Here is a 16,189-nt window from a genome sequence, read left to right as displayed (position 1 = left end):
CACATTTCATAGCTACATATCTAAAAAAAAAAGTATCACAGATCGACGACTCAACGCGGTGCAAGTCGACTTTGGTGCTTCCATTTTTGAACTGACACAGCTTCCTTTTCTGTGATACAACGACAGGCTGCTAACTGTTGGTGATTTTTCGAAACTCGATAAGAACACCCTCCTTCTGCCAAATCTATAGTACACTGTTTAGGAATTACCTTGCACTTTTAAGGTTTTCATTTCAACCACCCTCATAATAGTTTACAAAAGATTAAATAGTGTATTACAGCCGCAACAAAAAATCACAAGATATAGCAGATAGGAAAATAAATTATTCATCAAACGAAACACAAACGAACAAAGAGCTGGAATTCCATTTATTTCCAAAGTAAAAGTTTTAGTACACGTATATCTGAAACCTAAGATAGAAAGGACCAGCGACTGAAACACTCCAACCTCTCACGAACATGACAGGAGACTGGTCGGCCACATCAGTCGACACTGAGCTTCTTAAAGGAACCTGCAGCTCCGTAGATGTCCTGAGCAAGCTTGCTGTCTGGTGGTCTCTTCGTTTCGTCCGAAATGTAATTATCCTGCTCCAGGAACCAGTGCCGCATGTCGTAAGCTTTGTTGAAGAGCTGATCTGAAATGAACAATACCTGCACTTTAGGATCTATAACGTTTTGTCACCAAACATTCTGCAGATTGTCATGTCTACGTGATGAGTTCAACGTGTTCCAAAATTCCTCTATGAGAATGAAGTTTGCTTTAACAGAATGTCCACGCCTAGTTTCCGATTTGTTAAAATTTGTGGTGTATCCAGAGCTTAGCTAGAAATGAAAGTGATAGAAGTGAGAGCTCCAGATGGCCAAGCGTCTAGAAAAAAATTGTAACTTTGGCTTGGGTCGGATGAGGAATGGGCCGTTTATATTAGCGTATTTTCCAGGCAGCAGTTGGCGCAGCAGAAAAGGTACAAAACAGTAATGCGAGAGTCGTGGGGTAAAGGACCCATGCGTAAACCTTTTTTCTCGTTTTAATTTCAGTTTTTACTTTATTTAACTGAAAATAAACTGAAGTAATAATGAGTATGTTGTATTTGTTGATATTTTCATGAAAAGCGTGAGAACTAAAGGTGAAGAATAATCTGGGATTGGGGAGGGGTTTCCAGGAGCGGACTGTAACGCGTACACGAGAATTTTGTGTGTAAAATTAGAAACGTATATTATTTTATAGTTGATATTTTCCTCGTGTTGGGGGAATATTGATAGTAAATACGGGGCATCAGAAATTTTCTCGGCATGTTGCACATGTTACAAACGCCGAATTTCTTCAATTATGTGATTGTTTTAAAATTTCCATGGGAAAATGTTTTACATTCGGAAAAAGTTTTGTCTCACAGGAGTCTGGCAGCCAACCCCGCTAAACGCAACTTTTCGCCAGACATTGGCGAAGGTGGCTAATGATGTGAACTCGAATGTATTTCTATCAATCTTCTCGCGATGTGACATGTTATTCCCTCTCCATAAGAATAATTTTGTAGCTTTTTTTACGTGACTATAAAAATAAACATCGAGGGTTGCACGAGCAGAGTGAATTCCAGGCGGAATCACTTTAATACTGCACAATGGCAATCCTTACTCATCTTGAAAAATCTTGTCGTATAATTGTGAAATTGTTTTGTCCTAAACGTAGGGCGTCATTACGTCAGTCACAGAATTTCTGAATAAGGCTATTTTAAATTTCCCAGATTTTGATGAAGTAACGACGACATTCCTGTATTTTCCTGCGTAACCATCTACTGTTTTCTTTAATTCTCGCTCAGATGAACCACTACCGTCTTGTAGGTATAAGAAAACCGTTGACAAAAATTTTCCAGAAACAACTGTATCATATTGCAATGTATGCGAATATGTTAATTTGTTCACATCTCGTCGTTCCACGAGCATTACTTTTTCTTCTGGATGGTGAAAAACTAAGTTTAAGGTTCAACGTCCCGTCGACTTGGATGTGGCTTCAAATGGTTCTGAGCACTATGGGACTTAAAGTCTGTGGTCATCAGTCCCCTAGAACATAGAACTACTTACACCTAAGTAACCTAAGGACATCACACACATCCATGCCCGAGGCAAGATTCGAACCTGCGACCGTAGCAGTCACGCGGTTCCGGACTGAAGCGCATAGAACCCCTCGGCCACAACGGGCGGCTGACATGGAGGTCCTTAGAGACAGAACATAAGGTCGGTTTGTGTCAAGCATGTGAAAGGAAAACGGCCGTACTCTTTAGAAGGACCCATCCCGGCATTTGCCTGAAGCGATTTAGTGAAAGCACGGAAAGGTAAATCGGGATGGTCGGAAGCGTCTTCAAACCGTCGTTCTCCCGACTGTGAGTCCAGCGTGGTAACCACTGCGCCACCTCGGTCTGTCCATCTTGATGGTCCAGGGTTCGGTTCTAAGTCACAACAAGTAAAGACAACCTACGGGTGTAAATATGTTTCATACGTGAAATTTTAGAGTATTTTGCTTAATGCTGACGAATGGGAACTCTCGATATACCTGTTTGCCATGGCACTGTAATTGCAATCCTTCTGGAAAAGTTCTCTGTAGAGTCCCCGAGGACGCTATAAACAGCTACAATCCTGTCTTGGAAATTTATCTTCTCTCTTTTCCTTTGAAGCCTTTTATGAATGTATTAATAAACACAGTGTATTGAGCACTATTTTGGTTTTGTTTGCAGTGTAAGTAACGTAAAAATTGGAAATGTTTCCGAATAAAAACTCGACTCTCAGGCATTCGTTCTGTATACTTTCCCCTGCGCCGCCCCTCCTGGAAACTTTGCATCATAAATAATTCGTACTCCCGCTGAAAATGCTACTTTCTTTTCTAAACGCTAGGCTTTCTGGAGCTCTCATTTTCGTCACTTTGATTACTGGTCAAGCGACGCATGTGTCGTAAATTTGGAAGAAATCAGCGATAAGGAGTAGACGCGGTGTCTTTCCGTGCTCAATAAATCTGAAAGTAGAGTCTCCTGTGTGCTACTTGACAGACATAAGAAATGTAGACGGTAACTCTCTAATCTCGGTAGATTAACGAAGCTCGACAAAGTACTAGGTTCGGCTGTGAATTATGTACTTTCATTGTTTTGCAAGTTTGATAAGAATCGGTCATTTCGGTGGCAGTGATATAATCTTACGCTTCTTCTCAAGGGAAAACGGAGAAATATCTCAAGCAGTTGAAGAATCTGCTGTAAGCCTGTTTGGGCTCAGTCCAGTTCTACCATTTATGAATATTCTGTCACTTGTTTAATATGCGTCACGGACAGCAACATTTCTTCTTCCGATAATAGAACAGCAATTTTCTGCCTTTCGATGCAGCCCGCCGCCATTACCTGTCTTGTGGAAATCTCAACATCTCTGAAAAGTATAATTTGCACCTCAATTACCTGTAGGATATATATTGTCCACTATTGCTCCCTCTAGTACGCTAGTACTTAGAAGTTATTTGTTCCCGCTTTAGCACATGTCCAATCATCTTGGCCATTTTTTGTTACTATTTTTCATATACTCTTGCTACACAAATTCTGCGGAGAACCTCTGCGTTTCTTATCAGTCCTCTTGGTTTTTATCTCCCATCTACAGCACCTCACCGTCTGTTTATTCCTATGTTCCTATAGTGTATCATTCACTCCCGTACAATACCGAATTTCAGAAATTTCTTTCTAGGATTTGAAACTGGAAGATATCTTTGGGCTAGGAGCACTGCCTTTGCCTGTGGTCGTCAGTTGCTGATATCCTCCTTGCTTTGTCCACCTTGCGTTTTATTGCTTCAAAGGTCTGCTGTAACGCCAATACTTTTTATGCTAAATTGGTCGGTGATTTCATTTCAGTAATTCTTTAACAAATTCCACTTTCTTTGGTTCTCAGTTTACGTTTTTGTTCAGTATATAGAGCATCCCATTCAACAGATTCTACAATTACTTGTGTTTTTCACACAGGCCAACACCGTCGTCAGCGAATCTTATCACTGATAACGTTTCACTGAGACTTTTAATGCCTGTTCTGCCATTTACATAGTTAATCTATGAACTGATGGGACAAGACGGAAGAGAGAAAGATTGCATCCTTGTCTTACATTCTTTTTAACTCAGTCTTTTCTCTCTCGGTTTTTCACGCAAGTTGTACCCTCTGAGCTCCTCTAATTTACACTGAGCTGACAAAAGTCATAAGATTTATTTTATTTATTTATTTATTTATTGTTCCGTGGGACCACATGAAGGAGAAGTCTCCATGGTCATGGAACGAGTCAATACATGAAATTACAACACGATTGTAGAAACAGATAAAATGAAATATAAGAAACATATTCAGTTGTAGATTGTAGAAACAGGTGAAATGAAATACAAGAAACATATTCAGGCGAAACGTCGTTAGTTTAAATAAAGAAAATCATGAATGTAACACTGGAATTTGCTTAATTTTTTAGCTCTTCCAGGAGCTCCTCGACAGAATAGAAGGAGTGAGCCATGAGGAAACTCTTCAGTTTAGACTTAAAAGCGTTTGGGCAACTGCTAAGATTTTTGAGTTCTTGTGGTAGCTTATTGAAAATGGATGCAGCAGAATACTGCACTCCTTTCTGCACAAGAGTCAAGGAAGTGCATTCCACATGCAGATTTAATTTCTGCCTAGTATTAACTGAGTGAAAGCTGCTAACTCTTGGGAATAAGCTAATATTGCTAACAACAAACGACATTGCCGGCCGGTGTGGCCGTGCGGTTAAAGGCGCTTCAGTCTGGAACCGCGTGACCGCTGCGGTCGCAGGTTCGAATCCTGCCTTGGGCATGGATGTGTGTGATGTCCTTAGGTTAGTTAGGTTTAATTAGTTCTAAGTTCTAGGCGACTGGTGACCTTAGAAGTTAAGTCGCATAGTGCTCGGAGCCATTTGAATTTGAACAAACGACATTAAAGAAAATATATACTGTGAGGGCAATGTCAAAATACCCAGACTATTGAATAGGGGTCGACAAGAGGTTTTGAACTTACACCACACATAGCTCGAACAGCCCGTTTTTGAGCCAAAAATACCCTTTTTGAATCAGAAGAATTACCCCAAAAAATAATACCATATGACATAAGCGAATGAAAATATGCGAAGTTGACTACTTTTCGTGTTGAAGTGTCACTTATTTCAGATACTGTTCTAATGGTAAATAAAGCGGCATTTAGTTTCTGAACAAGATTCTGAACATGGGCTTTCCACAACAGCTTACTATCTATCCGTACGCCTAGGAACTTGAACTGTTCCGTCTCGCTTATAACATGCCCATTCTGTCTGATTAAAATATCAGTTCTTGTTGAATTGTGAGTTATAAACTGTAAAAACTGAGTCTTACTGTGATTTAGCATCAAATAATTTTCCACAAGCCACGAACTTATTTCATGAACTACATTATTTGATAATGTTTCAATATTGCACACAAGATCCTTCACTATCAAGCTGGTGTCATCAGCAAACAGAAATATTTTTGAATCACCTGTAATACTAGAAGGCATATCATTTATATAAATAAGAAACAGCAGTGGCCCCAGCACCGATCCTTGGGGAACGCCCCATTTAACAGTGCCCCATTTGGACTGAACATCATTACCACTCTCAATATTGCGGAGAATTACCTTCTGCTTTCTGTTCTTAAAGTAAGAGGCGAACCAATTGTAAGCTACTCCCCTTACTCATAATGTTCCAACTTCTGCTGTTATATTGCTAGAGAAGGCCGAAATGCACGCTATAAGCTCACGCAGGATGGCGTGAGGTCTGAAACAGGATACGTAATGAATGATATAAAGAAAAGTTCGTAGCTTCTGGAATACTTAACTTTAATCCATCATTTGTATACATCGTTCTTGATGAGACATGCTTCATACGATAACTATCAATTGCTATGGCACCTTGCTAGGTCATAGCCATTGACTTAGCTGAAGGCTATTCTAACTATCTTCTCTGCAAATAAACGAGGCTTCGCCAGTGTTGCATCGCTAGCTAAGTCGTCCGTACAACTGGGGCGAGTGCTAGTACGTCTCTCGAGACCTGCCATGTGGTGGCGCTCGGTCTGCGATTACCGACAGTGGCGACACGTGGGTCCGACATGTACTAATGGACCGCGGCCGATTTAAAGCTACCACCTAGCAAGTGTGGTGTCTGGCGGTGACACCACATCTGCAGTAATATTTTGTGGTCAACACAGTCAAAAGCCTTCGTTAAATCTAAGAAAACACCTAACGTTCGCTACCTTTTATTTAATCCGTCCAAAACCTCACAGAGAAAAGAGCCTATAGCATTTTCAGTTGTTAAGCCATTTCTAAAACCAAACTGTACATTTGACAGCAAATTATGTGAATTTAAATGCTGCAGTAACCTTGTATATACAACCCTCTCGATAACTTTAGCAAACACCGATGGCATAGAAATAGGTCTATAATTATCAACATTATCCCTGTCTCCCTTTTTATGAAGTGGCTTCACTACCGAGTACTTTAATCGGTCAGGAAACCGACCACTCCTAAAGGAAAAGTTACTGATATGGCTAAGTACTGGGCTAACATACATGAGAGTTCTTGGTCTTTAGTGATTTAATTATTAACTCAATCTCCCTCTTGTCAGTATCATGGAGGAGCATTTCAGGTAACAGTCTCGGAACACTTTTTTCTACGAGCGCTATATGATTCCCTGTTGGGACTAGGTTTCTATTTAGTTCACCTGCTATATTCAGAAAGTGATTATTAAATACTGTACATATATGCGACTTATCAGCAACACGGACATTCCCACTACGCACTGATTCTATATCCTCGACCTGTCTCTGCAGACCAGCCACTTCCTTTACGACTCACCATATGGTTTTAATTTTATCCTGAGACTTAGCTATTCTATCTGTATATCACATACTTTTTGCCTTCCTAATAACTCTTTTAAGCACCTTATAATACTGTTTGCAATGGGCTATTGCATTTAGATTGTGACTGTTTCTAACGTTTTGATATAATTGCCACTTTGTTCTACAAGATATTCTTATACCTTTAGTCAGCCACCCAGGCTGCCTGTTTGTGCTAGTACCCTGTTTTGAACGTTCTAACGGAAAGCAACTTTCAAAGAGCACGAGAAAAGCCTTGAGGAAAGCATTATATTTATCGTCTACTGTATCAGCACTATAAACATCTTGCCACTCTTGTTCCTTGATAAGGTTTACAAAAGTCTCTACAGCAACTGGATCAGCTTTCCTAAAAAGTTGGTAACTATATTTAACATGTGTTGCAGCACAAAAATCTTTTAGACTTAAAATTTGTGCATCATGATCTGAAAGGCCATTCACCATTTTGCTAACAGAATGCCCTTCTAGTAATGACGAATGAACAAAAATATTGTCTATGGTTGTTCTACCGTTCCTTTGCACTCTCGTTGGAAAGAATACGGTTTGCATAAGATTATATGAATTAAGGAGGTCTACCAGCATCCTTTTCCCTGCACAATCACTTATACAATTTATATTGAAGTCACCACATATAACTAAATTTTTGTATTTCCTATAAAGTGAACCAAGAACCTCCTCTAGCTTTAGCAAAAATGTTGTAAAATCGGAGTCTGGGGATATATAAATAACAACAGTAAGAAGTTAAGCTCCACTAAATTTAACCACACCTACACAACATTCAAACACCTTTTCAGTGCAGTACTTTGAAACATCAATTGACTCAAATGGGATACCGTTTTTCACATACATGGCTACTCCCCCACACCGCAAAGAGCTCCTAGAAAAGCTGCCAGCCAACCTGTATCCTGGTAAAGGAAGCCTCTGAATTATCTCCTTATTTAAGAAGTGTTCAGATATACCAATAATTTCAGAGTCAACATCTATAAGCAGTTCACTAACTTTATCTCTAACGCCTTGTATGTTTTGATGAAATATACTAATTCCCTCATTAATCGGATACCTAAGGTTTGTCGAAAGTGGTTTCTTTGTTAGAGAGACTTCCCTTAAGCAGGAAAACCTGTCAGCTGACTTCAATCTAAAAAAGGTACAGCTCTAATACCCACAACTACCGGAATTTTCCCATGAGTTATCCCACCACCCCCACCTATGCTGTCACCCATAAGCTTTGCCATCCTCCCCTTTCCATACCTGTTGAGGTGCAGGCCATGTATAGTGAAAGCCGTCCTGCTGATAGACTCCGCCGACACCACTGAAATGTGACTCATGCCTTCTGTAATTAGCGCACCCCCAAGTCTCATGTTATTACTCCTGACGGCTGTATTAAGACGAGGCCGATCGTGACGCTGAAACAGTTCCACGAAATGCACAATCGTGTTGCCAGTCTGAGTGGCTATCTTTTCCAGGTCACCATCTATGTCATACTCCCTATCCCTGTCAATACTATTACCAGCCCCACCCACAATCACTACCTGATCTTCTTTTGTAAAATCCCTACATAACCCCCCTATGTTAAAAGCCACCTGAGCCAATCCTGCATTAGGCTTCACAATGCCGGTGACCTGGTACTCACTCCCCAAAACTTCCTGCAACTGCTGGCCTACACCTCTACCATGAGAACTACCTAACAGCAGAACCTTCTTCTTTCTCTTAGACTTTGCAACTGTCCTAGCCACCGTAACTGCTGAGGTCTGCTGCATACTTCCTGCATCTACAGCTACTAGAGATTCCTCTCCACTAGACTCTGACAGTTGGTCATATCTATTACAAACACCAATAGTAAAACTATCTGAAAATCTCCTTCTCCTAGCAGATCTCTTGCCAACAGCCAGCTCCCATTCCCCAACCCCCTTCTCCCTCCTCATTCTATCTAGCTCCTCCTGTGCGTATTTCAACTGCACCTGAAGGGCACAGATCTTACGCTCCTGCTCCTCTATCAACTTACTCTTGCTACATAACCCGCAGTTGCAGGAGAGGATCTCACCAGAATGCCCACTGGCTTCCCCACTGCATTCCCCCCAGTGAAAATACTTCGAAGAAGTCTCACACCTCAATCCACTACTCACGAACCTACGGCAAAGCCCACACTTCTCACTCATGGTAAAATTTTACAGTTTTGAAACGAGAAAACAACTTTATCTAAGTTCCGCTACTACAATAAGAAGATGTTAAAAACTGACTACAATAACCACAAACTTGCTCTACAAGGAAAGTAACTACTATTATTGACAGTATTAATCAACAACAAATGAGAATATAACAAAATACTAACACAGAAAGAAAATCAAACGTCTAATGACAGTAACGACACTGAAAGCAGTACGCAAAAATTTCTTCTGAAGTTATTTCACCGGAAAACACCAAGAACACCGGTTGAAGACTACTAAAGTTCCTAAATTAACTACTATACACAAACAATTAATTAGTACTTAGCTTTCGATGCGCCTCTACAGCTGCAACTGGTCAGCGCGGAATGTAAACACGGGTAAGAGGTTAAGTTGCTCGATACAAAACACTCACAAATATCAGGTCACAACACAAGAAAGGCAGAGGTGAATGAAGAAACCACTAATAAGTCACTTATATAGTAAATATTATCACAAAAACCGTTAAAATATATATCTGCAACCTAAAAATAGATGAAAACTTAGAGAGCGATCTCACACGCAGTCACGCGCTTATGACGTCACACCAAAGATAATTCCTAATATCGCGTCGGACATTCTTTTGCCCAGCGTAGAACTTGACGTGTCATGGACTCAAAGAGTCTTTGGACGGTTCTTGCAGAAATATTGAGCCACGCTGTTTCATAAAGCCGTCCGTGATTACGAAAGTGTTGTCGATCTAGGATTTTGTGCACGAACTCACCTCTCAGTTATGACCCATAAATTTTCGACGCGATACATGTCGGGTGATCTGGATGGCCAAGTAACTCCCTCGAATTGACCAGAATGTTCTTGAAACCAGCCGCGAACAGTTGTGGCCCAGTGACATGACTGTCGTACGTGAAGTTTCAACCGCTGGTCTTCGGGTAGCCGAACATAACCATTCAGAGTCAAGCACCGGTTCAGTTGGACTAGAGAACCCAGTGCATTCTATGTAAACGCAGTCCACATCATGATGGAGCCACTACGAGCTTGCAGAGTGCCTTGCCTTGTTGGCAACTTGAGTCCATGACTTCCTGGGGTCCGCGCCACCCTCCAGCCCTACCATCGGCTCTTACCAACTGCAGTGGGGACTCATCTGACCAGGCCACGGTTTCTCAGTAGTCTACGGTCCAACCGATATGGGCACGAGCCCAAGAGAGGCGCTGCAGATGATGTCGTAGTATTAGCAAAGGCACTAGTATCGGTCATCTGCTGCCATACGTCGTACATCCCACACTGATATCAGCGTTTATTTCACGCAGTGTTGCTTGTCTGTTAGCAGTGACAACTCTACGCGAACGCCGCAGCCCTCCGTCGTTAAATGAAGGCCAACGGCCACTGTGGCGAGAGCCAATGCCAGAAATTTAGTATTCTCGGTACACTCTTGACTCTGTGGGTCTCGGAATATTCAATTTCCTTACGATGGTCGAAATGAAGTGTTCCATTCGTCTAGTTCCATACCGCTTTCAAAGTCTGTAAATTCCATCAGGCGGCCATAATCACGTCGGACATATTTTCACATGAGTCACTTATGTTCAAATGACAGCTCCACCAATGCTCTGCTCTTTTATACTTTGTGTACGCCGTACTCCCGCCAACTGTCTCCGCTCAGATCGCTATCCCAAGACCTTTGTCATATCATTGTATTGCTTCAAATGTCTACTACGTCGCCCACAGATTTCATTCTAAGATGGTCGGTAATTTAATTTCGATAGTTCTTTAATAAATTCGTCTTTCTTTGGTTTAGTCTTGGCCCTTATTCTTGTTCAGTATACAGTTCATCCCATTCAACAGATCCTCTTTTTGAAAGAAGGCAGAACAGTCATCAGCGAATCTTATCAATGATAGCGTTTCACGCAAATTTCAATGCCAGTGCTAAGACTTCCATTTATTTACTTATACGATGAATAGTTGGGCAGGATGGAATAGAGAAAGGCTGCATCCCTGTATTACGCTCTTTTTAACGCAGTCATTTCTCTCTCGGTTTTACACTGACGTTGTGTCCTTCTTGGTACCTCCTCATAACATATCTTACCCTCCTCTCCCTTAAGCGTACATGTATTTTTCTGAGAATTCCATACACATTCCACCATTTTAGATACTTGATTCCTCTTTCTACTCTCACAAAACCTATAAGTTTTTCAGTTTCTTCTAATGTTTTCTTCAATTTTCAAGTATAGCATCAGAACTGTCCCCTTAGCACATTAACCTGCCCCAAAACTAAAATAATCGTCGTATAACTGTCCTAGAATTCTTCTGTACCTCATTGTGGTAATAATGTTGGATGTATTAGCTGTCAGGCTTATTGTGGGAGGGTTATCTGCTCTACCGGACAACTGTGAGTAGCTGAATTTGGAAAGTACATAAATATATGCCAAAAGGCTTCCGGAGCAGAGAACGTCTATAGTTTACTGTCCGTCATCTGTCATGGAACTGATCGATTGTTTCGAGACTTGTCGAAGCATGGGTACACAGCTGAAAGTCGTAAAACGGGGTGCAGTGCCACGTGAAGAGGCGTAGTAATTCAAGAAGTATAGTGTACTTCTTGTGAGAGTTCCCATAGTTTAGAAAATTATAGAAGACTGTTCCATCATTATCTGACATCCTGTGATACACTGTGATTACTGTTTGACAATAACTACACGCAGTCGCCAAAACTTAACTTTATACATGAAATATAGCTACGAGGGTCACCCAGAAAGTAATGCACCACATTTTCTTTCTTCAACAAATCTTTATTCAACATAATGAGAATTACACACACGAAAGAATGGTGTTTTATCCACACACCCCATTTTCCCACGTTATCTCTATCCCATTTTATGGCCTTTCTCCAGCGTGAAACTAGGGCGTGCATGTCCTGTCGGTACCAATCCTTGATCTGGTGGAGGAGCAAGTGCTTCACTTTGTGAATCACGTCTTAATCCTCCTCAAAATGTGTTCTACGAATGGCATCCTTTAATGGCCCATACAAGTGGAAGTCCTCAACTCGCTGCAACATGTGAGGTGTGATAGCCGTGCATGGTCTCCCCGACTGCAAATCGTGGAGCTCCGCCGAACTGCCTTCTGATCACCTCACCCTCTGTACTTCTCTCGACAGTGTCGACAGTAGACGCTCCATAGACTTTGCACAAACGTTTGTAAATATTTCCCACAGTTTCTTTCTCTGCAGTGAGAAATTCAATGACGGCACTTTGCTTCTTACGTACATCACCTACAGAGGCCTTTTCGAAACTGTCCTACATCTACGCTATCTGTCGGAAGTGACGGAAACTCACTCAGGATACTTCAAATAATATATATGTAACGTTTCGCACTCGTAGCATTGTTTTCGGCTGAAAAAAAATGCGGTGCAATACTTTCTGGGGAACCGTCGGATATGCATTTGCGAATACGGATAACCATCAGCTCTATAATGGCATGAAAACAGCGAAAATTGGTGTCACACCGAGACTCTAATCTGGTCCGGCACAAATTTTCATTGTCGTTATTCCACTGTACAGCTGCTGGTTATCCAAATTCGAAAATACGAATATATTTCATAACGGCTGTAGCCGCTGCAGTGCCTGTTCCTTCGGACATGCATGCATGTACTTCTGAACAGCAAAAAGATTGCAATATCGTATAAACTTAAGTTTGCTTACAATGTTACATAACTGAGTGTGGCCGCAAAGGAAAACGTCGAGCCAGCCGTATTCTAGCCTCTGATCGATTTGCAACACCACGAAGAAAGCATCTGAAATGGCATATTACGTATAAATTAGTAAAATTACAAACTGTTATATAATATGCACGGAGTGGACTTCAAATAACACGAACTTTCAGAGGATGTTCAGGTGGGTTGATGAGTTACTTGATGTAAGGAAGACTTAATTTTTAGTGCTTTACTGATTAATTTGATTTAGATGTTGCAAATGACCGTGACAGTGAATTACAATATTAAACATTAGTCAACCATATATTACGTTCTGACAGCTGAACTCGTAACGTAATGAGTACGGGAACAGATAAAGAAACTTGCAGCCTTACATTAGTGGCTCTATCACCGAGTATCGTTGGAATATCTTTCAAGCTGAGATCCGATTTGCGCTATGATAGTACTAAGTGGGCCGGCCGCGGTGGTCTCGCGGTTCTAGGCGCGCAGTCCGGAACCGTGCGACTGCTGCGGTCGCAGGTTCGAATCCTGCCTCGGGCATGGATGTGTGTGATGTCCTTAGGTTAGTTAGGTTTAAGTAGTTCTAAGTTCTAGGGGACTGATGACCACAGCAGTTGAGTCCCATTGTGCTCAGAGCCATTTGAACCAATTTTTTTAGTACTAAGTGAGACGAGTAACTTACAGCTGAACTTCTCCAGAGGCCCAGCGGTGCCGCCCAGCTCTTCTGGAATGTACTCGCGAGCCACGTGCTCAAACAGTGTCGTGGAACCGGGCAGGTGGGTGTGGATCTGAAACACACCAAAGGCACTGCTTGCAAGGCGATGACCACATCCCTAAGGTGAATTTTTTTAAAGGAATTTACTGATGCAAGTTTATGTAAGTCTTTTCTCCATCTCTGTTTATCAGAAAGCGATGCATTACGTAGTTATAATAACTCGTGTGTTGACGGCAAAAATCTTGTGTTTCTGTGGAAAAATAAGTACGTGCATGTGTAACAGGTAAAAATACCAGAAGTGAAGAAAATGTTTGCTTTAACGCTTCTGAAACGGTGGAAAACCAGACTACACCATCTGAAACAAGTCAGGTGTACACTGTATGTTTCATACGAGATAAGAGCTCAAAGTAACTGACAGTGTTATGTGAGACAGAGTAATAAATAAAAAGCTCTTAAGCTAGCGCTGAAAGATGGATAAATTAAGGTAAAGTAAACAAAGTACTTTTAGGAAAATGCCGAAGTCCTTTCCAATATAGGATTGCAAGAGAGGAAAGTAAGAAGAGAAATACTGTTCTCAAGATGAAAGAAATTCAATGATGCATGAAGGATGATCAACGAAAACCGCTCAGACTTGGACATTTGAGCACCGTCGGAATTCCAGCCGAGTATTTTTTTCAGGATTTTATATTCGCCTTTTGTTTTTATCCTGGAATATGAACCCCTGTTTATTAATATGATATATAATCACAGTTACAAGTGAATTCACGTACGGCACAGTGTGAGATGAATGCATGTGAATAATTTCAAACTGCAGCTCATCGGGTGCTGTGCCAGTGTCATCAGTGATGGGATAAGAGAGCGGAATGAATTGAGTCTCAGTTTTCTTAAAGTCCTGAAATCTTGTGGAGACCTCGTCCTCTAGACTGCGCAGATGATACCTAACGTCAGCACAAACACTCAGCCACTTTGTTTTCCGAATAAGGAAAATAAAAAAAAAGACCTTCACGTGATACGAGTCTTGCAAATACGTCTTGTTTTGCTTTGAATGACTTTACTCACTTCGATATCTCATGTGCAAACAAGTCCTTTCCCTGCAATTTCACATTCGGTTCATTCAGCTTATCAGATATATCAGTAGCGAACATCGTATCCTATCTCCACATTCACATCATATTTCAGTTGCAAAATCATGACATATATGCTTCGTGTCCAGAAATAGGAGGATTTCACTCTGCAATACCCATGCGTTCTGGCAACTAGCCCAAGTTCTGCCACCTCACACGGCTGTGGTTAACTACATCATCATGTTCTGCCTCCTCAACGCTGAGAAAATGTTTGAATTGCCTATGGTAGAGTGCCTTTGCTCTGATTGAGATCGCCAGACCACAACAAGATCTACCTAATGCTTCAAGTCCAGTGCAGCTTACAAAGGTTTCTCTGGTGCAAAACGCTATGAAAAAACAAGATGTGACTGTCTGTGTATTGTGCTTATGACTTGTTTTTAAAAACTTACCATTGCTACATTCTTCCAATTGAAATTTCTGGCCCGATGTGTTGTAAAGCTTCCCATTTTGTTCTAGAGCAAACCACATTTCTCCGCTCAATTAAGATCATACTCTGGCAATTCCAAGTAGGTATTTCTATCTTCCATTGGTTATAGACCAAGTAATTACATTGGGATGACGAAAATTTCATTAAGTGCCGGCTCTGGGAGTTCATCACTAATTCTATGAATGTATCGCACTATAGACACTACTGGCAGTGAAATCTTTCCAGATTTGCTCCAAACTCAAGGACTAACATGCTTGCACACTATACCAAAGACTCATTAATAAACTCGTAATCTGAAAAAGGCTCGTAGCGTTCGGGAAGATTATAGGCTACCATGAAACTTGCTTCTCTCGCGCTGTTTTGAAATGTTGATAGCACTGCAGACAATAATTTTTGATTCTTCAGTCTTTTCACGCACCCCGCTGCTTTTATTTTGAGTTCTTCCTTGGTAAACGTTTTCTGTCAAATTCGTCAAATTTGGTTTCGTAATGTCGTTTCAGATTGTACTCCTTAAATACGGCTATCGTTTCATGACACAATAAACATTATCAAAGAAATATCTGTTTGTCCATTCTTCGATGAAAACACGACAGTCATCACTGATTTTACGTTTTCCCGGCGCGTTCACAGCGTCACTGAAGTTCGAAATTTATATCTCTACTGTTGGAGGAAAAAAATGTAAATAAACCGTATCAGCCTGCTATATTGGTGTGTCGAGTCGTAGTGAACCCTGTTCCCGTTTTCCGGCTGAGGAAAACTCCCTGAATTACCGGGAGACAACCTTTGGGATAACAGCCAGACGCGCCGCCCAGTAAGCAACACAGGCGGACTTGGTATGAACAGTGTGTATCTAATGGCCTCTTACTACTGACGTGGTATAAGAAAGGAGAACCAATCGAAGAAAAAATTAAGAGGGAGATAAAATCACAGGGAAAAAGGGCGTTTAACCTCTGCAACAAACACCGGAAAACAGGACAGTAAGGTACGAAGAACAAGGTTTAAAGTCCCATCGACAACGTGGTAATTAAAGACGGAGCACAATCTCCTGAATTTGCCTTAAAAGACCCAGGGAAACATCGGAATGGCTTGCTGGACGTGGATTTGAAGCGCAGTCATCCTGAAACTGCGTCACCTAGCTCCATCGTGAGACTGTG

The 16,189-nt window shown here is 41.3% G+C and overlaps 1 protein-coding gene across 1 annotated transcript in view; it reads right to left on the bottom strand.

Annotated features, from left to right (window-relative positions):
• Nucleotides 1-482: 482 nt before the first annotated feature.
• Nucleotides 483-16,189, bottom strand: part of LOC124796049 (alpha-tocopherol transfer protein-like) — a 64,857-nt gene continuing 49,150 nt past the window's right edge. Inside the window, exons 3-4 of the mRNA XM_047260135.1 lie at nt 13,452-13,557; nt 483-634 (exon numbers count right to left, since the gene is read on the bottom strand). Of these exons, the coding sequence (XP_047116091.1) occupies nt 483-634; nt 13,452-13,557 (258 nt within the window). The remainder of the gene's footprint in view (nt 635-13,451; nt 13,558-16,189) is intronic.

Source organism: Schistocerca piceifrons, chromosome 4, assembly GCF_021461385.2.
Source record: "Schistocerca piceifrons isolate TAMUIC-IGC-003096 chromosome 4, iqSchPice1.1, whole genome shotgun sequence".
In the NCBI taxonomy this organism is placed as follows: Eukaryota; Metazoa; Arthropoda; class Insecta; order Orthoptera; family Acrididae; genus Schistocerca; species Schistocerca piceifrons.
The sequence above is the reverse complement of the archived record's forward strand: the minus strand, read 5'-3'. Positions and strand labels throughout refer to the sequence as shown.